General features: G+C 44.3%; 1 protein-coding gene and 1 long non-coding RNA gene across 6 annotated transcripts in view; one reads left to right on the top strand and one right to left on the bottom strand.

The window, feature by feature from the left end:
• The window catches only part of CFAP74 (cilia and flagella associated protein 74), an 85818-nt gene that overhangs the window by 33060 nt on the left and 28077 nt on the right, over positions 1–24681 (top strand). For 3 of the 5 annotated variants that reach the window (XM_087879301.1, XM_087879302.1, XM_060694185.2), the window contains 18 exons: positions 1101–1252; positions 1390–1468; positions 2218–2361; positions 3568–3666; positions 6914–7018; positions 8050–8223; positions 9556–9666; positions 11066–11168; positions 12055–12212; positions 13657–13864; positions 14967–15137; positions 16386–16559; positions 17598–17716; positions 18173–18239; positions 19884–19973; positions 22099–22269; positions 23397–23550; positions 24034–24146. In XM_087879301.1, coding sequence (XP_087735427.1) covers positions 1144–1252; positions 1390–1468; positions 2218–2361; positions 3568–3666; positions 6914–7018; positions 8050–8223; positions 9556–9666; positions 11066–11168; positions 12055–12212; positions 13657–13864; positions 14967–15137; positions 16386–16559; positions 17598–17716; positions 18173–18239; positions 19884–19973; positions 22099–22269; positions 23397–23550; positions 24034–24146 — 2349 coding nt within the window. In that variant the 5' untranslated portion in view covers positions 1101–1143. Of the gene's footprint in view, positions 1–236; positions 401–1073; positions 1253–1389; positions 1469–2217; positions 2362–3567; positions 3667–6913; positions 7019–8049; positions 8224–9555; positions 9667–11065; positions 11169–12054; positions 12213–13656; positions 13865–14966; positions 15138–16385; positions 16560–17597; positions 17717–18172; positions 18240–19883; positions 19974–22098; positions 22270–23396; positions 23551–24033; positions 24147–24681 lie in introns of those variants that run through there. The other 2 variants (XM_060694186.2, XM_087879300.1) reach the window with 2 other exon arrangements.
• On the bottom strand, positions 5691–6368 carry LOC132712512 (uncharacterized). Its single transcript, XR_009623162.2, has 2 exons — positions 6175–6368; positions 5691–5949 (listed from the first exon to the last, which is right to left on the bottom strand). It is a non-coding gene; the product is annotated as an uncharacterized LOC132712512 (long non-coding RNA).

Below are 24681 nucleotides of genomic sequence, written 5' to 3' on the forward strand. Positions count from 1 at the left end.
AACTGGCTTTGCCAAAGAAAGCAACGCGGCTCCTTTAAGAGTTTACCTGGCCCGGTGCAGGGAGGGGGTGGGCGGGGCGGAGAATCAGAGCGGCCGCCTTCTTCTCTTGAGCCACTCCCCCCCCCACCGCTTGGAACGTACCACCCGCTCCTTAGAAGAGGGGGAATCCAAAACTCGCCCACCCACCCCCTCATCCTGGGACATCCAAACTGCGCAAACAAAACGATTTTTAATCTGAAGACTTCAAAGAGAGCGGGATGGGGGGGGAAGAGGAGAAAAATAATTATTTTTTCCTCCTTTCTAAAAAGCTGGAGTGTCTTTCCCCCCCCCTTTCCTTTCCATTTGGTTGCCTCCGTTGCCTTAGAAGCTTTCCCAAACGGACAGCTGGACTGGAGAGACGGTGATTAAAACAATTTTTAAGTTTTGCTCCAAGACTTCACAAATTGATATATATATATATATATATTTATATATACCGTAAGGTGGAAGGGAGAGGGGTGAATGTATCCTCCTAAAGTTTGCATTATAACAATAAAGGTTATTTTTTTAAAAAAAAAAACATTGGGTTGTTGATGTTATCCATTAACAGTAACAGGAAAGGGTCCCTGGAGGTCATTTAGTCCAACCCACTTTTCTGCTCACGCAGGAGATCTGTACTAGGGATTCGAACCCACGAACTGCCTTTCTGATCGACAAGCTCAAGGGTCTTAGCGCTTGACTAGGGAGTCACCCGGTTGGGGGTGGGAGTGTCAATTGATGCCTTGGAAAATCTACCTGGCTATAAAAAAAAAAAACCAATTAAAAAACGTTGTAACGTCTAATATTGCTTGGGTGGGTTGGACTAGATGACCTACAAGGTCCCTTCCCAACTTGGTTCGCCGGACTCTGTATCTGTAATACTGTCTGAGACAGATTTTTAAGAAATGTCTTTTAAGAACAGGAATAATAAGTTTAATTGGGAGCGCTGGGATTTCTACTCCCAACTCTTAAGAGTAAAAAAAAAAAGACAATGAAAGACTTAATAAGGCTTCTCGCTGATCAGGAAGGAAACCTTTCATGTTTTTCTGTTTCAGCTTATTAATATTATTTTGTAACTAAAGGACCTTTGAGAAGAGGAGAGCTCCCCATCCCCAGATTAGCAAGATGGAATTCCATAATATTTTCGAAGAAGAACTTTCGCCTGATTTATATCCCATCGTAGAGGGAAGCAAGGAAGAAGAAACATATATATTTGAAGAGCAAGACATGGAAGGTTACAATGATTGTTTATCTATCTGCCTGTCTGTCTGTCTACTATCTATCTATCATCTATCTATGATCTATCAACTAATATCTATCTATCATCTATTGACTAATAATTAAAAAAAACCATTTCTGCTTTCTGTCTAGGTGGTGAAGAAGGCGAGGAAGCCCCCCCAGCCGAAGAGGTTTCTTTGGAAGAAACTGAAGAGACTACGGATATTAGCAAGTGAGTCCTCGACTTACAACAGGGTTCAAAGTTACAACTGCACTGAAAAAAAGTGTGTTTTTACAGCTGTTTTTCACGCTTACGACCATCGCGACATCCCCCATTGGTCCAGGCGCTTGGCAACTGACTCGTACTTATGACGGCTTCAACATCACGTGTTCCCTTTTTGCGACCTTCTGACAAGCAACGTCAACAGGGAAGCCGGATTCACTTAACAGCCAGGTCACTAACTTAACACCTGCAGTGTTTCAGCTTAACAACGTGTTGAACGGAAGGTCGTAAAAATGGGACAAAACTCAGGTAGCAAATGTCTCGCTCAGCCACAGAAATTTTGACCTCAATTGTGATCGTAAGTCGAGAACTACCTGTATATCTTTACTCTAAACCACTCAATTTATTTAAATAAAACATAAAATAAATATATCTAATGAGGTTGTTGTTGTTGTTTTTAAAAAAAGAAAATTCCAAAGCAAAATTTGGAAACGTTGCTTCTTTAAAGCCGGGCGAAATTCTAGGACTTCATACAAACTCCCCCTCTCCCTCTCTTCCCCCTTGCGGGAGAAACACGATGGAGCTGGGCTGGGGCATGCCCATAGAGGGCACTCCAAATGCCACATCTGGCCCGCGTGCCAGAGGTTCGCCACCACTGGCTTATGCCCATTCCTCAATGCGTTTCTTTAATTTCTAGGCTGCCCTTCTCCATCTCAGGCTGTTCCTTGATGTCCATAACATACTTTTCTAACCAACAGGAAAAGTTCAGAAGGATTCCCGGTGCCGAGCCGAAGACGGACCATGAACTACTCAGACCGAGTTCGTGTCCTCAACTTGCGGCGAAACCTGAACCAACTTGACAGTCTCACCAAAGAGAAAGAGCTGCTCATTCAAAAAACAAGGTCAGGTGGTGTTTTTTTTTTCTCTCCACCTTTGTCTTCCTTTTTCTCCCATGCCCCTAGCTCAGAAAATTTATTCCGGCTCCATTTGGAAGATGAGGAAGATGCTAACAAGGAAATAACTCCATTAACTTTAATTACCAAACAATCCAAAAGATGTCGAAAGCATCAAATCAAAATCAGGACATTGATTCCTTTACAGGCCTCGGCTTACGACCACAACTGAGTCTGGAATTTTGGTCGTAAGTCGTTGTGGTTGTAAGTCGTGACAACATGCGACTGGACTCAATTTTACAACTGTACGACAGCTGCTCTGCGAGTTGCTGAGGTCCTTAAACAAACCTGACTTGGCACAGAAAGAACATTCTTTGTTGTGCTTTTTTGATGATGTTATTTATTTATTTATTTATTTATTAAATTTATATATGATGTTATTGATGTTAGCTGTCCATTTTAGGTCTTGAGATATGATAGTACCTAGAAATGTGAAGGTCTCTATTGTTGATACTGTGTTGTCTAGTATTGTAAGAGTATTATCCAGTATTGTATAGCTGAACTAGTTGTCAGCACTTCAACCTGCATTTACTCTAGTGCTGACATAAGGAGGAGAAGAGGGGGCAGCTGGCAAGAGGACACTGGACTTTTCACCTACTTATTTTCCCTGAAGATAATATCCCCTAGGAGATGAGATGGGAGGGGAGACATTCCTGGGAGCTGAAGTAGTAGATATGGGGAGAGTGATTTGGAAGATGGCCAATGAGACGCAGAGAATTGGGGAACGGAAAGGGAAGGTTTGGGGTCAGGAAGTCAGTGTTGGCTACGATATAATCGGGGACAGATTGTCGTGCTTAATAAATGAAAGATTTCATCAAAGACTATTTGTTTGGAAATGCAATTTATTTTGAGACAACACTGAAACCTGACACTAGTCCTCATGCTCCTTTACTTGGGAGCCAGCAGATCTAAAGGATGGCCTGAGAAACGTTCACACTACAAGGGAGATTAGAACTCCTTTTTCCTCTTCCCTCCTCCTCTCTTTTCCTTTTGTGTAGCACCTGTCCCTTGGCAAATCCTTGGTCTAGTTTTTCCTTTTAATCCATGCGCGGCATATTATCAGCATGGGTAGGTGAGTGATGCCACAGACGTCTAAGAAGAAACGGACTGCTGCGCCAGCCTCTCTGGCTGAATCCTGCTGTCCTGTATTTTCAGAGAAGAGTTGGCGACTTGCCACGACCGACTGGACATGCTCACCGGCCAGCAGAAGGACGTGGAGAAAGAAATTGAGAAGGAGAAGGAGGACGGGAACATGTATGTAGTTCGCCCAGCTGATCAGCAGTTTCTTCTCCAGGTGTTTCCAAGGGGGTATAAAATTGGCTGAATTCGGCTCCGTTTGGTGGCTGAAAAATATCCGCCATCTCTTTGATTTCCTTCTGTTTAAAGGTATTTAATGAATTAGCGATTAAGGTCTTCGATAAGTAAAACAAGAGTTATCTCCAGAGACCGCAGCCAGCGACAGGAGGAGTTAACCTTTTGCTGGGTGCAAGCAAAAAACCCAAAAAAATTCTATTTCTGATGCCATCTTTTATCTGTCCCACAAGTTATTAGTGCATGAAAATGGGCTTTTTGTTCAGCGAATCTAGGTCCGTGCAGTTGCTTTTAAACAGCTCACTGTTCTCCGCTTCGACTTCAGAGGCAAGAATCCACCTAGGAGAGTTAAAACCAGCACTAGGGACAAACAATTGTTTCCCCTTCTCCCCCCATCCCACTTTTCGTTTCCACAGTTTAATCGCAAAGGAATTGCTCATTCGCTTCCCCACTCTTTAAAGCAAAACGTTGGTTAAAATGTTCTTGGGGTGCAAAGTTCTCGCTCTGGGATCAGCCAAGAAATCAGAGAGCCGGAAAGGACCTTGGAGGCAGGGTGGATAAAAATCGATGGATTAAAAAAAAAAATTGGATTTTTAAAAAAAATTAAATTGGATTTTTATTTATTTTTATTAAATTTATTTTAATAAAATGCCTTTGGAGTAAAAAAAAATACCTAAAGAGTTTTTCTATTTAAGATACGTTAATAATTTAGTTTATTCGACATGAAATGGCGCTCACTTATGTAGCATGAGGCTGTATATTCTGCAATATTGGGACTGTTGGTGAGTCAGCAGCAGGTCAGAGGAGAAGCTGCTGCGGGACAGAGATGATGACAGTTGCTCTTTAAAAATTGTGATTTAAATCGAGTTGATTTAAATCAAGCCTTTTTACTAGTAGTTTAAAGCGTGATTTAAATCGACTTGATTTAAATCAAATCCACCCTGCTTGGAGGTCTTCTAGTCCAGCATCCTTATCCAAGGCCGCAATTAACAAATGCATTGGGGAAAGCAGGGAGTGATCACATTCATTTAAGGCGATTGAATCAACCACTCTCTCCCTCCCTCCTTCTCTCCCTCCCTCCCCCTCTCTCTTTCTCTTTCTCCCTCTTTCTCTCCCCCCCTCTCTCTTTCTTTCTTTCTTTTTCTTTCTTTCTTTCCCTCTCTCCCTCTCTCCCTCCCTCTTTCTCTTTCTCCCTCTTTCTCCCTCCTGTCTTTCTTTTTTCTCTCTCTCCCTCTCCCTCCCTCCATCTCTCCCTCCCTCCCTCTCTTTCTCCCTCTTTCTCTCCCCTCTCTTTCTTTCATTCTTTCTTTCGTTCTTTCTTTCCCTCTCTTCCTCCCTCCCTCCCTCTCCTCCCTCCTTCCTTTCCTCCCTCCCTCCCACCCACCCACCCACCCACCCACCCACCCCTCTCTCTCTTCTCCTTTGTCTCCCAGTGTTTGAAAAGCATGCAAATACAACACAACGTTGGCACCAGGTTTGGGAGACAGCACACAATTGTTGTGCTGGCTCCGCTCCTTCAATTTGCTTGAATTAAAAGCTGCTGGGGAGACGGGGGGGCAGGGGGGGGCCTTGTACGCAGCAGATCAACTACATTTGCATCCACCCTTGTTGCTTCTTGCAATTAATTGAGTTAATATAATTGTGCCAAGGCGGAACGCATTATGTGCCGACTGGCTAAAAAAACGAAACAATCCCGATCCGCAGAATAAACAGCCTCATTATGCGCCGGCGTGCAAAAAAACCGAATGGGCGAAGGTGACCTCTTCAAATGCTTAAATTTAAAAGAAACAATCGGAGGCAGGACTGGGTAAAAATTGCATTCCGTTTTTCAATGAACCAGATTAAATCAGGTCCTCTCGCAAGGAAAATGCTCTCATTGTTTTCTCTTCCCCCCCCCCTTTACAGCTAGAGGCTTGGCATTTGGGAAAGCTGGCATCCAGGAAGAGACAAAGCATTAGGATTAGGGTGGGTTTAAGGAATTTATTTAGGGCCACCCACCAAAGCACAGCCTCTGTACGGGAGTCTGAATTTCCCGTGTGCCTTTTCTCGAACTTGCCAAATGTGATTGATTTCTAAAGATATCACAACACCTGGAAAATGTCTCTTCATCCCACTTCACCTGTGTCATTATTACCGTTGTAATCCTTCCGCTCAATTCTGCTTTCTAGTCATTCTCTTTCAGGGATCACTTTTTCTTCTCCAAGAGAGCAAATGAACCACAAAACACTGAAATGGCAGAAAAACAGGGATTTTAATTTAATTATGAATTACAGAATAGCAGAATGAGAAGGGACCTTAGAGGTCTTCTAGATCACCCCCCCTCTCAAGCAGGGGACCCATATACCATTCCGGACAAATGAGATTTTGGCCAAACTCTCCTTAAAACCCTCCAGTGATGGAGCATCCCACAACTTCTGGAAGCAAGTCGTTCCGCTGGTTAATTGTCCTCACCGTCAGAAAATTCCTCCTTAGTTCTAAGGTTGGATTTATTCAAATTAAATCGAAATTGAAATGTGAATTTTAATTTCTCCAGCAGAGTGCCTCTTTCCCAGGCTGTGAGTTTGATCCTAGGTAGAGGCAGATATATTTCTCTCTCTGGGCACGATGAGGATATATCTGCTGAACAAAGCTCAGCATTGGTGACAGGAAAGGCATCCGGCCATTCAACGCTCTGCTAGCTCCATTCAGTTGCCCGGACTCCACTGCACAAGGGATTATGAGGTCGTTAAATGATGATGATGATGATGATGAGTGCCTCCTTCCTGGGCCATGTCTAGGGCTCTGTGTACAGCAAAGAACCCATATTCTTCGCGGTTGTTACAGGGGCTGTTGTGATTATTATTTTAGATGTAGGAGTTGGCTCTGATGTCTGCAGCGGGAGACCAAATAAAGAACCTCTTATTTGAAGTGTCGGCTGGTGTAGAGGTTTTGAAAGAGACCGAAAAGGATTCTTTTAGAGTATAATTGAAAAACATTCCATTATTATCAACCGCCGGAAATTCAGAAAAACAACGACCTGAAACCCTCCAGGCTGCAGAATTGTTTCGCCTTTGTTTACGTGCTGACTTTGAACAATTCACTATTTCCAATTTTCTTCCCCTTTCTTTCTTCTTTCTTTCTTTCTTTCTTTCTTTCTTTTTTCTTTCCCCTCCTCCTCCTCTCCTCCCCTCCCCTCCTTTTAATGGCTCAGCGCGGCCGTGTCCCGCCTGCAGGCATTACATCGGCGCTTGTGTACTGAACTGGGAAACGAAAAGGGCCTCGAATCGAAAGTCACCGCAGCCCTAAATGAAAACGTGTAAGTGAAAAGAGACCCGGGGGGGGGAAGGAGGAGGAGAGCGGGACACATTGGGCCAACTGGATCCTTGCGCGATTTCCTCTTAATGCAATTTAGCGGCTTGGCTCGACTTTGGGGGGACTGGGAGGGTGGAATCTCTCCTGAATGTTTTATAGGGTGAAGGGGAATGGATCTATAAATAGGCAAAGCGCGTTCCGGATTTTCAAGTTGGCAGCACGCTTCGTTGGGAATTTTTTGAGCTTCGGCAAGGAAGCGTTTTTTTTTCCCCCTCCTCTCCCTCTTCTAACTCTTCTAACAGTTCTGCCAAACTGAAACGCCTCACTATTCCCATATTGCTGACTTTTTCTTTAGGAATTCAAGCTGTCACATTAGTATCGCCTCCCCTTTTTTCCTCCCCTAATGAAACCTCGTAGGGGAGGTCTGGCCCAAGGGTGGGCTTCAAAAACTTTTAGAAAGGGTTTCTCTGCCCAGTTGCTGGGTGGATGTGGCCATGGTGGGTGTGGCCTAGTCAACCTGCACCACAGTGGATGGGGGGGAATTTTTGCCCTCCCCGGGCTCCGGAGGCTTTTCTCGAGCCTCGGGGAGGGTGAAAATGGCCTCCCCAGGCTCCAGAGGCCCTCTGGAGGCCTTCCCAAAATTCCGGTAGGCCCGTTTTTCGCCCTCCCAGAGCCTCCGTGTGTGTCCTGCACTTACCTGCATCCAAAATGGGCCGTGTGGGGACTCCTGGGACGGGTGGGGTGGGGTGGGCGGGGCCAGCCAGGAGTGGGATTTGGGGGTTCTCCGAACTGCACAGAATCTTAGCTAGAGGTTCTCCCGAACCCCTGCGAACCCCCAGCAGCCCCACTCCTGGTCTATCCTAAGAGGAAGCAACCAGCTTGAAGCCGCCCTGGATGAGGGTGGACTTGAACCCGTATCTCCATAGCCTACATCCAATACCTTCACCCACTACACTACCCTGGCTTGTTGTGTTGGAAATGTGTTGATGTTCCTCAACCTGGTTGGGATACTGATAAAAGCCTCCCTTTGCCAAGGTTCGAAATGTGGAAGATTGAAATAGAGCAAGGAAATTTTGCCAAACTTCGCAAGCAGCTCAAAGTGGACGAGGCGGAGCTGGATCAGCAGCGCCGAGACCAAGCGGAGGAAAGGCTCCAGAAAGAGAATGAGTTGGCCCAGCTGTTGAGCCAGAGGTGGCAGAACACCGAAAGGTAGGCCGGATTTCAAACCCCCTCTTAAGGAATGCTTTGAAATTTCCACTACTTGTTCTGACCTAGTTACTCCCTTAACAAGCAGGAGGCAGGAATTGATCCCGGCAAAACCTCTTTTATTTACACGACTGTGAATTAACGTTCATTCACAGTCAGAAAGGTTTGTCCAAACAGTTTTTCAAAGGAAGAGTTATCAACACAGACCTTATCTTGTTTGGCAAGCTGCCACGTAACTGGTTTCCAACCGGAGTACAAGGCCAAACTTGGCACAGAGTCTCTCAGAGTCACGGAACGAACAAATTGTTTCCTGCAAAAGCCCACTCCCCGTTCGCTCCTCTTTTGTTTCCTATGGGAGGGGCCAGTCACCTCCAAGGTGTGGCTTTACTCCTGAGTCGACCCTGCTTTCTGAGTTGTTCTTGTCTTCTGGCAGCTCTGCGCATGCACACGCTGGGAACTGGCTCCAGCTGTTCCTCTGCCTCACTGCTGTCTAGCTCCCTCTCTGCCTCTGATGCAGAGCCCTCGTCCGAGCTTTCCCCAACCCCCAGGACTGGCCCATGTTCCTCCCCAACCTCCTCACTGTCCAACTCTGCTGCCAGCTCCGCTGGTCGCTGATGGGCCACAACACTACAACTTATGTAAAGGCACCAGGAAAATCAGGAGATCCAGATAGTTCAAATGGATATAAAGATTTTGTCTGGGTTCTGACCAATGCCCTAATAAAATTTAAGAGTCTCAAGCCATTTAGCAAGAAAAATCCTGTTGTTTATTAGGAGCGCCAAGTCAGCACGACCTAGGCGAAGCCAGCTCTGGCTTCACCTAATTCACACCTTGCCTCTGACCCCGTTTCCCCCTCCCAGCCCAGGGTGTGTCATCAGTCACATTTCCCAATGAAGCAATTTCGCGGGTCGTAGAAGTCATTCCCTCCAGTCGTTGCGGGTCTCCGTGGAGATGGCCTTGACTTTGATGGTTGGCTAGGCTGTGTCTTGTTTTGACTGAAGTGTGAATTTCTTGGTGCAGCTGTGAGGCACGATTCCCATCCCCCCTGCCTATGGCAACTCGGGAGCAGGTCAGGAAAGCTTCATGAGTTGACAGATTTATTGTAAGCTTGAGCTCTGTACAAGAATCTGAACTACTAACAGCCAAGGGAAAGTAGAGAGAGATAAGAATAAGAAGGAATTCAAGGTGGGCTGGGCTTAGAACCGGGGAGAAAACATTTCAGGAACCCTGACAGGATGAGTGATGAAAGTTCTGTGCTGTCTATTACACGTTAGGATTTTGCGGTCCCCTTTGAAAAGAATTCTGCTTTTTTCTTTTCTTTTTTTCCCCCTGTAGAAAAATCCAGCAAGCTAGCAAGGCTTACGAAGAAAACCTGGCCACCGTGCTGGAAGATTCTCAGAGGAACCATGCAAAGGCCGTCCATTTTCTGAAGGAGAGTTTAGGAAAGTACGTCGTTTAATTTTTCTCCCCTCTTGTTTCTCCTTTCAAAGAATGCAAGAGGTCTGGTCCATTAACTTTTGGGATTTTTCCTTCTCCAACCTGTGGCTCCAGATATCTTCAGCTCCAAAACATAGAGTCAGGAGTGGTAGTCATTTACTTTCCCTACCAGTTCGCAAATGTGAGCGCAGTCGCTACACTCGCGCACGCCCCGTCCACGTATGCACCTGGCCTTCCGTGCATGTGCTTTGCTGGTGCACATGTCTTCTGTGCCTCAAAAAAGCGCCTAAATAGAATGGCATAGAGCCAGGGTGAATGGGCAGGCCCCGATTTCCGCCACCGGTTCGGGTAAACCGGTCTGAACCGGCTGAATACCACCTCTGCATACAGTACTTCAGAGCCACAAAGGGAGGTGGGGGGGAGTAGAGATAGCTGGGGTTTTGTAGCCAAAACAAAATGGTTTCCTCTGGGAACCAAGGACGTTCCAACAGTTGGCCGAAGAGAGGAGAAGCGACGTTGCCCAGCAACCGGATAGCACCTTGATTGGACCATGTGACTGACTGATTGGGGAAAGGAGAAAAAACGTGTACTTTTATTGAGGTGAAAACCGCGGGGACGTTTAGAGTCGGTTTTCACCAGCCTGTGCCAATATGATATATCCAATAAAACTGTTCTTTTGAGGAATCTACCTGCCTCGGAGTTCTGTGTGCTATGGGTGTATTACTTGGAAACCTGATGTCAGGTTTTCAGGCTGTCTTCAAATAAATTGCATCGCAAACAAAGTCTTTTATAAAACAAACTTTCATTTTATTAAGCACAGCACTTTTTATACCGACTCGTTGCCGCCGGCACTGACGTGCTGCCCCAAAACCCCTCCTCTTCCTTCCCCCACTCCTCTGCATTCATTGGCCATCTTCCCAAACATTCACCCCTAATCTACTGCTCCAATTCAAAGAATTTCCCCCCTCCCATCCATCTCCTAGGGGACATTATCTCCAGAGGAAATAAGTAGGGGAAAGGCAACCGTCCCATTGCAGACGCCTGCGTTCTCCTTCTTATGTCAACACTAGGATAAATGCATCTTGACGTGCTGACACCTGACAGATATACTGTATATAATTTATATAATAATACGAGATCATATGAGATCAAGGCTGCCTCCTCTCCTAGGTCCCATTGCATTGCGAAAGTCCTCAGCTAGCCTGCTGTAGAAGGGCAGTAGAGGCGGGGCTTGACAAACCCAGGTTGGCCATGGCTTGCTAACCCTGGTTTGTTGACTGCATGAAGCAGCCAGGCTCCCATGGCACGTTAAGCCCTGCCCTTTGATGGGCATCAGTCCAGATGGCTGGCTTGGCACCAGCCTCTTCCCCAAAAACGGATCAGGATTGACTCTGTGCTTTTCCAACAGGGTTCGTGAGAAGGAATCGGCGGAGGAAGTGAGCCATCAGGAACACTTGCAAAAAAGGATGGAAACGGTGCTGTCTCTGAAAAACAGCATCAGTTCGAACCGGGTGAGGGCTAGCTGCTTGAGTAAGGAGAACATGCCACTCAGTGGTGAAATGTAAAATTTGTTACTACTGGTTCTGTGGGCGTGGCTTGGTGGGTGGGTGGTAATGTGACTGGGTGGGCGTGGCCAACTTTTTAAAAATTTTATTTTTTAAAGCATTTCTTCTACAATTTTTTCTACTCAGCTGACGAGGCTCTGACGATCAGGCAACTCAGCTGGGGAAGGATACTGTAAAATCTCCATTCCCACCCCACTCCAGGGGAAGGATACTGTAAAATCTCCATTCCCACCCCACTCCAGGGGAAGGATACTGCAAAATCCCCGTTCCCTCCCGATCAGCTGGGACTTGGAAGGCAGAGAGTAGATGGGGGCGAGGCCAGTCAGAGGTGGTATTTACCGGTTCTCCAAACTACTCCAAATTTCCACTACCGGTTCTCCAGAACTGGTCAGAACCTGCTGAATATCACCTCTGCATTGCTGCATCCCCAAATTCAGACTTTTGGCAACTGACTCATATTTACGACAGTTGCAATGTTCTGGAGTCATGGGATCACTTTTTTGTGACCTTCTGAAACACAAAGTCAATGGGTTTTCCAGATCCGCTTAACAACCGTGTGACCATCTTAACGACTACAGCGATTCACTTAACAACGGGGGCAAGAAAGGTAGTAAAACGGGGCAAAATTCACTTATCAGCCGTCTCGCTTAGCAACATAAATTGGGCACCATTGTGGTCGTAAGCCGAGGACCACATGTAACTTTTGAAAGCAATTGAAATCCGGGAGCGGATTACCTGCTGATTTCTGCCCTCATGAACTGCTTTCCTGCAAATCCAAAAGCGAAGGCTTAATATTTTAATTTTTTTTTTTTTTTTTAATATTCTTGTCTAGGAAAATCTCAAAACCCGTCAAGTCCTGAGCAAATTGATCGGACTTGATGCTCAAGAGCAAGATCAGAAAATAAAGGAAGCCATTCAAGCTGAAGGACACAATGTAACCCGGGAATTTTTTTGCCAGAAGCGACAAATCGAGTTCGAAAAGCGGAAAAAGTGAGCTGCTAATTTTCGTGAAATGCCATGTTGATGTGGGGGTGGGAGGAAGTGCTGATAAATTAACAGATTTATGGGTTATTTCCTCCTAAATCCTTGATAGGTGAGACCTCCGTTGCAAAGGGCCAATTATGCAGGGAGGGGGAAAAAGTTTTATAAAAAAGATATTTGGACTAGAATTCCTTGTCCAAATATCTTTTTTATAAAACTTTTTCCCCCTCCCTGCATAATTAATCCTTTGCAACGGAGGTCTCACCTATCAAGGACTTAGGAGGAAATAACCCATAAGTCTGTTAATTTATCAGCACTTAATTAATTAATTAAGAATTAAGTCTTCCTTAACATTTCAGGGCAATTTTCTGCTAGGATGTGCTTTGAAACAATCCCTATTTTTTTTAATAGCTGAAGCATCATTTAAAAAGTACTGTGTGCGCGCACAGATTTCCCCCCCCCCTTTTCGGTATGTTATTTTGAACATATTTTCAAATTCCAAAAAATGTTGCCTAGGAGTAACCTCAATGTTAGTGCAGTAGATCTGGAAAATAGAACCATTAACCCCTTTCCAACCTCCCTCCTCCTTCCTGATAGCTTGTCATTTCTTGTTAAAAACATGGAAATTCTTCTTCCTTAGTTAATTCTAGTCAATCAGCAGTAGATTTTGCCAACAGGTGAGAGGAGACCTGAATTTTAGCAGCTGGTAGCCACCAGCTATCAGAGTTCTTTTGATAGCAGCCTCAAGAGTCCTTTCAAAGAAGGATGTTTGCAAATGCAATAAAAATGCAGGTCACAAAGCGCACACATTCCATTCTTATATATATATATACTAGCTGATAACCCGACGTTGCCCAAGTATTTATTTATCCCAATCCCCCTTACCAGAGGGAGCCCCCTTGTGAAGTACCGTGAAGCCGTTACCATGGCAACTCCACTGTGCTGTACAGTAGAAGCCATTTTAAGGCACAACAGGCTGTATCTTAACAGAACTTGAATCCAAAATGCACACTATCACTGTCAAAAGTACTGTGATTTGACACTATAGATATAATTCATTCCTTTTCATTTCAGCAGCCCAGGCATTCCAGAGTCATGCTGGAACACACACACACACCACCCACACACACACACCCACACACCCACACACACCGAGGGGTGTTGGGGTGTCTTACCCCCCACAGGACTTTTATCCAGAGAGTAAATCATCTGTGTACCAAATTTGGTTGAAATTGCTCGAGGCGTTCCAGAGTTATGCTGGAACATACACACACACACACACACATACACACACACACACACACACACAGAGCCATTTTTATATAGATAGATAGATTTTTAAAGGATTAGCGGATTAATCCTTTTGGGCTCAGAGGTCGGTGGTTTGTTCCCTCAGTTTCCCTGGGGTCTGTTCCCAGTTTGTCTCCATTGTCTGCCGTTGCATCGCCCACAGGGAGTTTCTGGACCAACAAAAAACCAGGAAACTCGAAATAGTCGCTCGGATTTTGAAAGAAGAAGCCCAGGCGGAGAGAATAAAAGCACAATCTCATCCCCAGAAATCTAAAGGCCCGGACAAACTCTCCGACGCCATTAAGTGGCGCATGAAAACATGGCGTTACATTGAGGAAACGTGTAGCGATAAGGTGGCGCCTGTCATACAGGTGAGAGAAAGCAGGGAGGGCTTATTATCATTGATCAACTAATGGGAACTGTTTGGATCAGATTAAAATCCTTCTACGTCCTTCCTTCCTTCCTTCCTTCAATTAGCAACTTGTAAAGGTTCTGTGAAATGGCTCAGAATGGAAACTCCCCTAATTTGTCAATGTGGGATTTCATCACCGCAGACATCAGCCTGGACAGGCAATGCAGAGTTGTGTATCTTAATTTTTTTTCCCTTTTTTCATAAATAGCAGATTTAAATGGGAGGAATCCATGTGGATCTTACTTGGTGTGCAGACCCCAGCAGTAAAGATTAGTTATACTGATCTGTAAGCAGAGGTGGGATTCAGCCGGTTCGGATGTTAATTTTAATCTGGTTCGGCGAACCGGTTGTTGCAAGGACCGGCTCACCCCACCCACCCCACCCCGCTCCTCCCAGGAGTCTCCACACAGCTAGTTTTGGATGCCAGATAAGTGCAGGGCCCACGCGGAGGCTCTGGGAGGGTGAAAAACGGGCCTACCCAAAGTTCCGGAAGTCTGGAAATGGGCCTGTTTCCAGCCTCCAGAGCCCGGAGGAGGCCATTTTCACCTTCCCAGAGGCTCGAGGAAAGCCTCCGGAGCCTGGGGAGGGCAAAAAAACAGGCCTACCGGAAGTACCGGAAGTCCGGAAACGGGCCCGATTCCAGCTTCCGGAGTCTGGAGGAGGCCATTTTCGCCCTGCCGGAGGCTCGAGGAAAACCTCTGGAGTCTGGGGAGGTTGAAAACACATCCCCACCCCTCCATCCCTGTGGTGCAGGAGGCCGAGTAGGCCACGCCCACCATGGCCACACACGCCATCAACCAGGCAGAGAACCAGTTGCTAAAATTTCTGAATCCCACCTCTGACTATAAGCCAAGATACTTGATTTGTTTTCATGGGTGTTCTTGGCAAGAAAACCATTTATTTGGAAGTAGGGATGGGTCTGTTCCAAATTAACCGAAGTTTCTAGGAGTTTCTGATGAATTTGATGTGTGTTTTTTTTCCTCCTCATTTTCCCAAGATTTTGTGATTAATTCACCTGGCCAAATGACCCTTTGAATTTTCGCCACTCTCTTCTGTGACAGAAACATTGGCGCAGCCCCTCAGTTTCCCCCTCGCTGGACGACAAAAGTTGTAGTGCCTCTTGCGACTTCATCCCCGAAAGCAAAACCGAAGGCGAGCAGGAAAATGCGGACAATATTCTCGCGGAGCCCGAATTTGTAGGGATCTGGGACCAAGAATATAACCCGCTGCAGGTACAGATCCATCTTTCCGTCCTTTCCGTTCGTTTTCCATTCGCTCTTACCTGCTTGGTTCCCGGGTGGATGGCAAAAATACATATTTACCAAGAGATGAACTCAATCTGTCACCCTGCTCCATTATCCCTGTTTAATGTGTTTTTAGGATAACGGAATAACAGTGTTTGGGAGTACCCAAAACTTCTGGAGACAAGTCGTTCCACTTATTAATTGTTCTCACTGTCAGGAAATTTCTCCTTAGTTCTAGGTTGCTTCTCTCCTTTCCATCCATAGCTGCTTCTCCTGCCTTCAGGTGCTTTGAAGAATAGGTTGACCCCCTCTTCTTCTTTGTGGTACCCCTCAAATATTAGAAGATGGCTATCATGTCACCCCTAAGTCCTTCTTTTCATTAAACTAGAGGATGGGATGGAGTCTCGTGATTGAGTAAAGTTGGAGTAAAGTTCCAACCCTGTTATTCTATGTTCTGGGTGTCAACTTGCAAAGCTTTCAAGTTGCCATGACCAGGAGGGAGGAAGAACTGATAGAGCTGATTGATTTCCCTAACTGAAGTGCATTCCATACATTCTTCCTGACCGCAATCAGAAGGAGGGTGTTGGATTTCACAGCCAGCCAAAGTGGTTAATTGGAGAATGTGATTTATGACATGGCCAGAGAGGAGGGGAGAGACAGAGTCATAGGGGAACATAAATCTACGTGGGATTAGTTCTAACTGCATCCGAATATTGCCGAAATGGTGCTCCTAATAAATGACTGTATTTCTTTTGAAGTTCGGCTCATGGCTCATGAATTAATTAGGGCATCTTTCGAAAACTTCACACTGGGTTCTAGATTTAAATAAATCCCTTTTTTGACGTGTCAGCTGGAGCAAAGAACTGGTGGGCACCAAAAGATACCCTGGCGACAACTCCCACTTTAGCTGAAAAGAGAGAATTTCTTTTATAAAAAAGACAGCCTGGCTAAGTGATTCAGTGGCTAAGACGCTGAGCTTGTCGATCAGAAAAGTCGGCAGTTCGGTGGTTTGAATCCTTAGTATAGGTCTCCTGCGTGAGCAGGGGGTTGGACTAAATGACCTCCAAGGTCCCTTCCAACTATGATACTGTTATACTGTTGAGAATAAATGGAGAAAGCCACCATTTTTCTACAAATCTTCTGTCTCCAGCCCTTTTGAATCAAATGAGCCCTTTCTTTTATCAAGCTGCTCTGTTTTATAAATCCTTTCGAAACCAGCGTTGCCTTATTTCTCAGGTCCTGGATGACAAAATCGATTCCAAACCTCTCAATGTGTCGAAACTTGAAAAGGACATTTTTGCCCGGAATTTGGAGAAGTTACATGCTGGAGTCATTCGCAAACACCGTGTTTGTGGACGTGAGTTCAAAGGGTGTCCTTTTTACAGCAAGCCGAGCCTCATTCATTTCAAGGTGAGCGATGACTTGGATCGACCGCGTTCACACAGCGGGCCGAAGTTGGCTTGTTTTAAATCTGGACTAGGTCTCCCTCTCTTTCTTCCTGTGATGTGCAAACCCAAACGGTTGGATTAGTTGATGGTTTGGTCCATTGTGCAAAGCTAGGAAATGAATCCGTGATTCAACAGATTGATTTACACTGAATATGTTGTCGGTTTGCGAGAAGGGGAACTGCCTTTCTTGGCCAAATCAAAATGTTATGATTGCGATGGCAACAACGTGAGCATTTTGAAGAGCTTTAATCCAACACTATAACTTAGTCTTTGCTAACTTGGATGCCCCCTCTGTAAGTAAGGATCAATTTTTCAATTCCCCAGCCAGCATATTGTTGGTAATTCAGATTTTTTTTAATACACATTTGGAGACCATCTACTTTTCTATCTTCAGCATCTTTCAAAGCCTTCATCCCATTAAAGAAGGCAAGCTGGTCTATAGCCAGTATGCTCAGCTGTGCAAATCTCCCAGTATAAATAGAGTTGCCATTGTTTTAAAATATGTTTTTTTTAATTTTAAAAATAGAATACACCAGATTTTCGTACTTCAGGTGCACGGTACATTTATAAAAACATTTTAAAAATTCATAATATATTAAAATACAGTTGGGATTGTTTTGTTTTGTGTGTTTGTGTATGTGTGTGTGTGTGTGTGTGAGAGAGAGAGAGAGAGTGTGTACTATTTTGGAAAAAGGCATTTCTCCAGAATGGGGGAGAAAAAAAGGAAATGCTGCTTTTAATTCTGATTATTTGTTTTTTAAAGAAATAAAAAAAACATTGAAGAGCCTGTTGCCCGGTTAATCGCAAGAACATTTTAAAAAGCCGATCAGAAAGTAATTTACAAGTATTTAGTCGATTTGCAATCTTACTTCTGACCGAATAAATACATTCTATCTATCCAATTGAATGCTCTCCAGTTTAAGCAATTGTGTTGCACTGATCAAACCATCATGCTTTCCATGACAATAAAGCTAATATATTTAAAAACAAATCTTTCCAGGACTTCGATGTTGGAAAAACCTATAAAAAGAAGGTGACTTTGATCAATGCCTTCTATAGTATCAACTACTTGAAGCTGGATGGCGTCAGCGAACATCTGAAAGATTTTTTCACTGTGCTGTAAGTCGATATACGCTAGTCATTTAACCAGGGTTTGTGGATCGTACGGCTACTTGGGCATTCTAGAAACATGCGAGGGAGAAAGAAGATTTTCTGTAAAATAATAATAAGGGGGCTGTCACTATGCCAACATTTTAATAATAATAATAATAACAACAACAACAATAATAATAACAACTTTATTGTCATTGTACGTGTATACACAGTATACACAATTCACTTAACACCCAAAGACCAGGTCCAATACGCATAACAATCCCCAAACACCCCCACCACCACAAATTCCCCACCTCTAAACCACCCAAACATCCACACAACAGGCCAAGTAATGCTGTCCAACAGCTCACTGATGGTGGCCCTTTAGTTCGTTGTTGAGTGCAATTATAGCTCTGGGATAAAAACTATTCAGAAAACATGTGGTCCAAGTTTTAATTGTTCTGTAATTTTCCCTCGCAGCTTTGATCCCCCAGGCCCGATGTCCTCAGGAATGTCTTGTGAAGTTGGGGTGACCTTTAAACCTATGGTAAGAGAGATGTGTCCATATGCGTTTGAAAGGGAGACAGGGGCCTGGGCAGAAATTTTGGAAACTAGGCAATGGAAGAGGGTAGAGGTGGGAGAAATATCTAGATTGAAGAGCCAAGAAGGAGACGCAGACAGAGATAAAGATTCAAGAGAGGAATTTGGGAGGCAAGTCAAAAAAACCCATAGCAATTGAAGTATTGAAGCGGGCAAGAGACGATGGATAGATGATTTCTCTTTTTTGTTGTTGTTCTGATTTGCTTTTCCTTTTCTCTCTCTCTCTTTTCTTTTTTTTTTTTAGGTAGTTGACATGACTAGAAGTTAGGTAGGATAGAAAGAAAAAGTCTCTTAATAAAGGGTGACAGGATTAAAGGTTAGAATAAGTGATAGAAATAAGAGAAGGGGGAATATCTGTATGCACTTTAATACAACAAGAGAAAACATGGACTAATAACAGATTGCAACTTAATATAAATGAGTATTATTATTTAGAAATATATAACTTGATTGAATGTAATAACTACGATTAATTCTACTAGATTAATTCTACTAGTTTAATAGTTTTATTCGTCTTAGAATGTATGATTCCCAGGTGCCACACATTGATTTGATACGTTTGTAAAAAAAAAAATTAAAAAACTTGGAGACATGTGTCCACTCCGCCTGATTAAATGGACGACCGTTTGGAAATTTCACAGTAGCCAAGAAGATCGATGGCCGAGTCACACTTGGGTGACAGTCTGATAAAGCCACGAATCTCCATTGCTCTGCTGTGTATAACTGCCCCGTGGCCTTTGAAGTCAAGATTTTTTTTTGAAAAAGCTTCCGTTGTGGAAAGAGGAGACAGAAATTACAGTTTATTCATTTGGGCCCAGTGTTGTTTATTTTCTTCAAGTCCAGTTTTTTCAGGTCCAGGAAAAACGTTTTCCAGTTTTTCCTTTTTCTTTTAATGATTTCAGACATTCAGAAAGGGCTACAGCAAGATTGTTCCCCAGGGTTTCTATTTAAAACCGTGGCAAAGATCCCGAGATTTCCTTCGGTTGATGTGCTACCAGTGATTGTTTTTCAGCCAAGGGTTTTATTAGTTCTCTAGGACTAGGGCAATTCGATAACAACTCTCTAGGGGCAGCGGCCTAGATCCCTGTAGTGCTATAAATACCAATTTGAACTTTTTTAACTTTGAAGAAGCATTTCTCGCCACTATATTTCAGCCATTTACAGGTAGCCCTCGAAATTACAGCCATTCATTTAGTGATGGAAGTTATAACAGCATTGGAAACATCGGGACTTATGACAGTTTGTCACACTTAATGACCATTATTGCAGCATCCCCATGGTCGCGTGATCAAAAATTCAGACACCTGTGCAACTGGCATGTAATTTATGATGATTGCATCTCTCTCTCCCCCTGTTAAAGTAGCTTAGAACTGTGTTGGCTTTTTTTTGGCAATTGCAGCACATTGTTGGCTCATATTTACAGAATACAGAGTTGGAAGGGACCTTGGAGGTCTTCTAGCTGATTTGTGGTCATAAGTCAAGGAGTCCCTGTACACAGGAAGAGAAATAATATGCTATTCATGAGATGAATTTCTCAGGCCCTTCAGATATTTAATGGGCTGATAAAGGTATCTTGCTTGTTTTCTTTCAGATAAATGAAGATCTTGAAGGAGAAGTCACCTTTTTATCCCAAACTGGATCCTTTTCCATTCCCCTGAAGTGTTCAACCAAGAAGTGTGTGGTAAGTCTAGATTTTGCCTTAGGATCTGAGAGGAAAATTCTATCTTGCTTTGGTATACTACCGTATTTCCCCAAAAATAAGACTCTGTCTTTTATTTTTTTTTGAACCCTGAAATAAGTGCTTGGCCTTATTGCCATGTGCTCAAAAGCCCGATTGGGCTTATTATCAGGGGATGTTTTATTTTGGGAGAAACAGGGTATATACAAGAGCAAAGGAAAAAAAAAACATTGGAATTCATTGTTGGAATGTATTTTTATGCAACAACTACAGTAGTATTTAGCCAGTAGATGGCAGTGTTTACAAGCCTGGATCTATGATATATACTCTGCTTTTTTGCTCTAAGTAGAGTTTCCTGTTACAATTATGCAGTTGAGCAGTAAAGCACATGGTGACTGTACTCTTTGTTTGTTCTGTGTGGTGCTATCTATAAAACAGAATTTCTAACAAAATGTTAGCAGGAAATGAGGAGAAACAGGAAGAGATCTGGGAGAATTCAAATGAACAGCGGCCTAACAGCATTTCAATAAATAAACTACACACTACTTTTCTTGAAATAAATCCACAAATCATTTACTCTGTAGTCAGCCCTGTCTATTTAGAGGAGGGTACTGTGAAATGACACTCTAGCAAGCGTAAGGATACATTATTTGATTTGGATGGCAAGCCTCACCCTAAGTAAACCCACAGATGTTTAAATCCTTTTTCACACATGAAAGGAAATGCCTTTTTAATATATTTTTGAAAATGAAGGCAAGCGAAAGAATACATGAACACAGAAATCGGGCAGAGGCTTATTTATCTCTCCGTGTTATTTTATTTCTTTTATTAGATTTTTATCCAGCCTTTTCCACCAGGGGACTCAGGGTGAGATTCATACCCTCTCTCTTCCAGTTTTTAACCCATAAGAACCCTGCGAGGTAGACTGGCCTGAGGTAGAACAACTGGTGGAGTTTGACTCAGCAAACCCGTTTGTCTGCTTCACGTCCAGCACCTTAACCATTTCCCCATGGTGTGTTTGTGTGTGTGTGTGTGTTTGTGTACGTCACACACACGTCTGCAGACATTATTTTCCACCCTGATTAAGTACATTATTTTGATCACTGTCAAGTTGCCAAGTTTTTGAGCTGCGGCATTTACAGGTTGCTAAGTCGACGGTCTGCTCTGTAAATTGCCATTTAAGATTTTGTCCTTTTTTTTTTTTTTTAAAGTTGGAAGTGTTTGAGTCGTGCCTGATGTTAACGACCTTCTTCGCCAGGGTCGTTAAGCGGATCACTTGAAGTTGCTAAGTGAATCCTGCAGTCCTTAAGCAAATCCAGCTTGCCCCATTGACTTTGCTAGTCAGAAGCTGGCCGAGAAAATTTCAAATAGTGACCGCACCTATCATAAATACATTATCTATGTATTTATGATGGGTGCAGTCACCATTTGAAACTTTATATCTAAATGCCCCAGTTTTGATCACAGGACCTCACGCTGTAACTGTGAGGACCGGTCGGTTATTAGTCACTTTTTTCCACTGCTGTTGTAACTTTTAATAGCTGCGAAACAAAATGGTTGTAACCAGCGGTGGGTTTCGGATTATGTTACTACTGGTTTGCCCCGCGCGCGCACCAGGGGTGGGTTCTACTTACCTTTACTACCGGTTCGCATCGTGCCCGCGCACAGATCACTTCTGATGACGTCCGGGTCAGTGGGCGGAGCCTCCCGCCAGTTTTACTACCGGTTCCTGCGAACCGGTCTGAACCGGGGGCAACCCATCACTGGCGCGCATGCTCACTTTGTGCCCGGACGTGCCCGGTTCGTGCTGACACCTGCCTTCCACATATGTGCCTGGCCTTTCGTGCTTGTGCTTTGCTCACACGCGCACCTTTTGCCTAAAAGATGTGCCTAAATAGGATGGCATAGAGCCAGGGCAAGTGGGCAGGCCCATCCGCGATTTCCGCTACCGGTTCGCCAAAACCAATCCCGAACCGGCTAAATCCCACCTCTGGTTGTAACTCGAGGACTTTTCTGTAGAGACGCAGAAACGCTTGTGCCCCTTCCCTGAACCAACGCGATCGCCCCCATAGCGTTAAATCAAATTATTTCCCTCTCCCCGCCTTCCACTTTCTCTTTTTTTTTCCAGCTGTCCCTTGATAAAGAGCTCATAGATTTCGGCATGCACGTGGTTGGGGAAACCATTTCACGCACCATCACCTTGACGAATGACGGGGCCCTGGGGACACGGTTCCGGCTCCGAAAATTAGGTGACACCGAGGCTCCATACGCAGTTCCAATGCCTTCCACCGAGAAGCCGGTAAATCTGCATTAAAGTTCATCAGTCAATCTAAAAATAGCCAGTTAATAGTCATTTTTCCCTCTCCGCCCCACCCCGAAAGGACCAGTTTCAAGGTCCTTTCGGACTGCATGGTAGCTCTTTCCAAAGAAGTTAATCCTTGCAACTTTGCTCCAACTAAATCAAGGTGTCTTTAATTTCATATTTTGACCAGAAAGGTGCCATTCTTGGCTCCTTAAATGGAGCATTTTCCCACCCTGAGGCTTGCGGTGAAGCCAAAGGCTTAAAGGAATCGGTGGGAAGAGAAGAACGGAAATAATGCAGGATAGAAATATTGAAAACTGATTTTTCCGAGGGGGTCTCTTTCCTTTGGACTTCGGACTCAAAGTGAAAAAAAAAATTATCGGGAGCTGTGTTTCTCAACCTTGGTGACTTTTTTTAAAAATTTAATGTAATTTTTATTTTATTCCAAAAAAAAAAAAAAAAAAGTTAAAAGACAAAACTCCACTTTGATCAGAAAGTCAAAATACAAATTTTTTCTCTTTTAATGTCTTGATTGTTTGTTTGTTTTATCAGATTTTAGTAATAACTTGTGTCTGGAACTCTGCACTTTGATATGGCCCAAGGGCTAATTAATTAAACTAAACTAAAACTAAACCTAAAACTAAACTAAACTAAACTAAACTAAACTAAACTAAACTAAACTAAACTAGGTTAATGCAGTAGGCTCAGCCATAATTTAATTTGTTGGATTTAGCTCATTATTATTTGCACATCCAAGCCCTTGTGGCTTCTTAATAAACTATAAATAATTAAGTAATGGCTTGGTACAGCTTATGAGCAAAATTCTATTTTTTTCCCCCCATCTACTTTTTTGCCCCATGCCATTTCCTAACCACTTGACCAAACGTTGCCAAGGTAAGGAGATATTTTGGAATGTGGGTTTTTTTGTAACCTCCCTAAAAATGTCCATTCTGGGATACGAAACATTTGGCTCATGTTCAGTTCAATCAATCACCTCCTGTCATCACAACGGGAAGTGCAATCCGGCCTGGACGTGCACATCCTCAAACCTTGAGGGTCCATCTGGGGAAAATGATTGGAATTGGACTGTTTTCAACGAAACTGCTCGTCCTTCCCATATTTAGGTCTGCTCTGCTACCGGTGAATTATTCAACATGGAGAAAAGCAGCTACAACACGGGAACTGACGCCGTGTCTCTGTCCCGCTCGGAAGAGGTTATCCAAGGCGCTGCCCCGCTGGAGAAACTACGTAGCGATGCCACCATAACTACCACGAATGGTATGGAGCTGGCTTTCCTTCGTTCGCAACTGCAATGGTTAAAGCAGGGGTCAGCAACCTATGGCTCTGGAGCCGCATGTGGCTCTTTCATCCCTCGGCTGCGGCTCCCTGTCGCCGCCACAATTTTGAGAGGAGCTTCCGGTTATGGGGAGGAAAAGCAAGGCGCAGCAGGAAGAGACTCTATGGCAAGGGGCAGGTTTTCCAGTCACGATTGATAGGGCTTTCAGATAGGACAGGTAGAGGAAAAAGGATGCTGCGCTAGGAGGAGACTCTATGGTTGGGGGAATTGGACTTCCGGTCGGCTCCAGAATTGAATGGGGGGGGGCGGGGGGCGGGCTTCCGGTTAAGACTTTTGTGGCTCTTTTGAGTTTTTAAGGTTGCCGTTCTGGTATAGACCACTGGGCCACACAAGGTTTTTAATGATAGACAGAGCCCCATGGTGGATATCATGTCTCTTGATTCTCCTCCGTTTCCTTTTTCAAGAGCCACAGGCCATAACGGAGATGGACATCGCTGGAGAAATCTCAATGCTTTCTCCAGATGTCGGCTCCCTGGATGACCCTCCGGAAGAGTTCTGCGAACTAAAATTGGGCAAGGTAACAGAGCCATGGAGGACTTGTTCGATCTGAAGGTGGCGTTCGCGGATGGATCCAGGTGGCGTGATTCCCGAATGGGCAGTCACCAGAGTGGACTATCAAAGAGAGATCGAAACCTGGAACGAAGGAGAGATTTCCTGATGGTCATCATCGTCAACTCCTTTTTATGACCCTGTAATCCATTGCGGAGTGGGGTCTGGGCAACTGAACGGAGCAGAGTGTTTCCTGGCCGGATGCTCTTCCTGTCACCAGTGCGGATTTTTTTTTTATTCAGTAGATAAATTCTCATTGTGCCCAGAGAGAGAGAAATATCTGCCTCTACTACCTAGGATCGAACTCACAGCCTCCTGATTTTGAGGCGAGAGCTCCACCTCTAGGCCACCGCACCACTCAGAGATTTCCTGACAGTGAGAACGATTGGCTTGCCTCCAGAAGTCGGGGGTGCCCCAACACTGGAGGTTTTCAAGAAGAGATCAGGCAGCATTTGTCTGGAATGGTCTAGGGCAAGGTTCGGCAATTATATCACTTTAGAACT

The sequence above is a fragment of the Pantherophis guttatus genome, chromosome 15 (genome assembly GCF_059756535.1).
Source record: "Pantherophis guttatus breed Tessera chromosome 15, ASM5975653v1, whole genome shotgun sequence".
Classification (NCBI taxonomy): Eukaryota; Metazoa; Chordata; class Lepidosauria; order Squamata; family Colubridae; genus Pantherophis; species Pantherophis guttatus.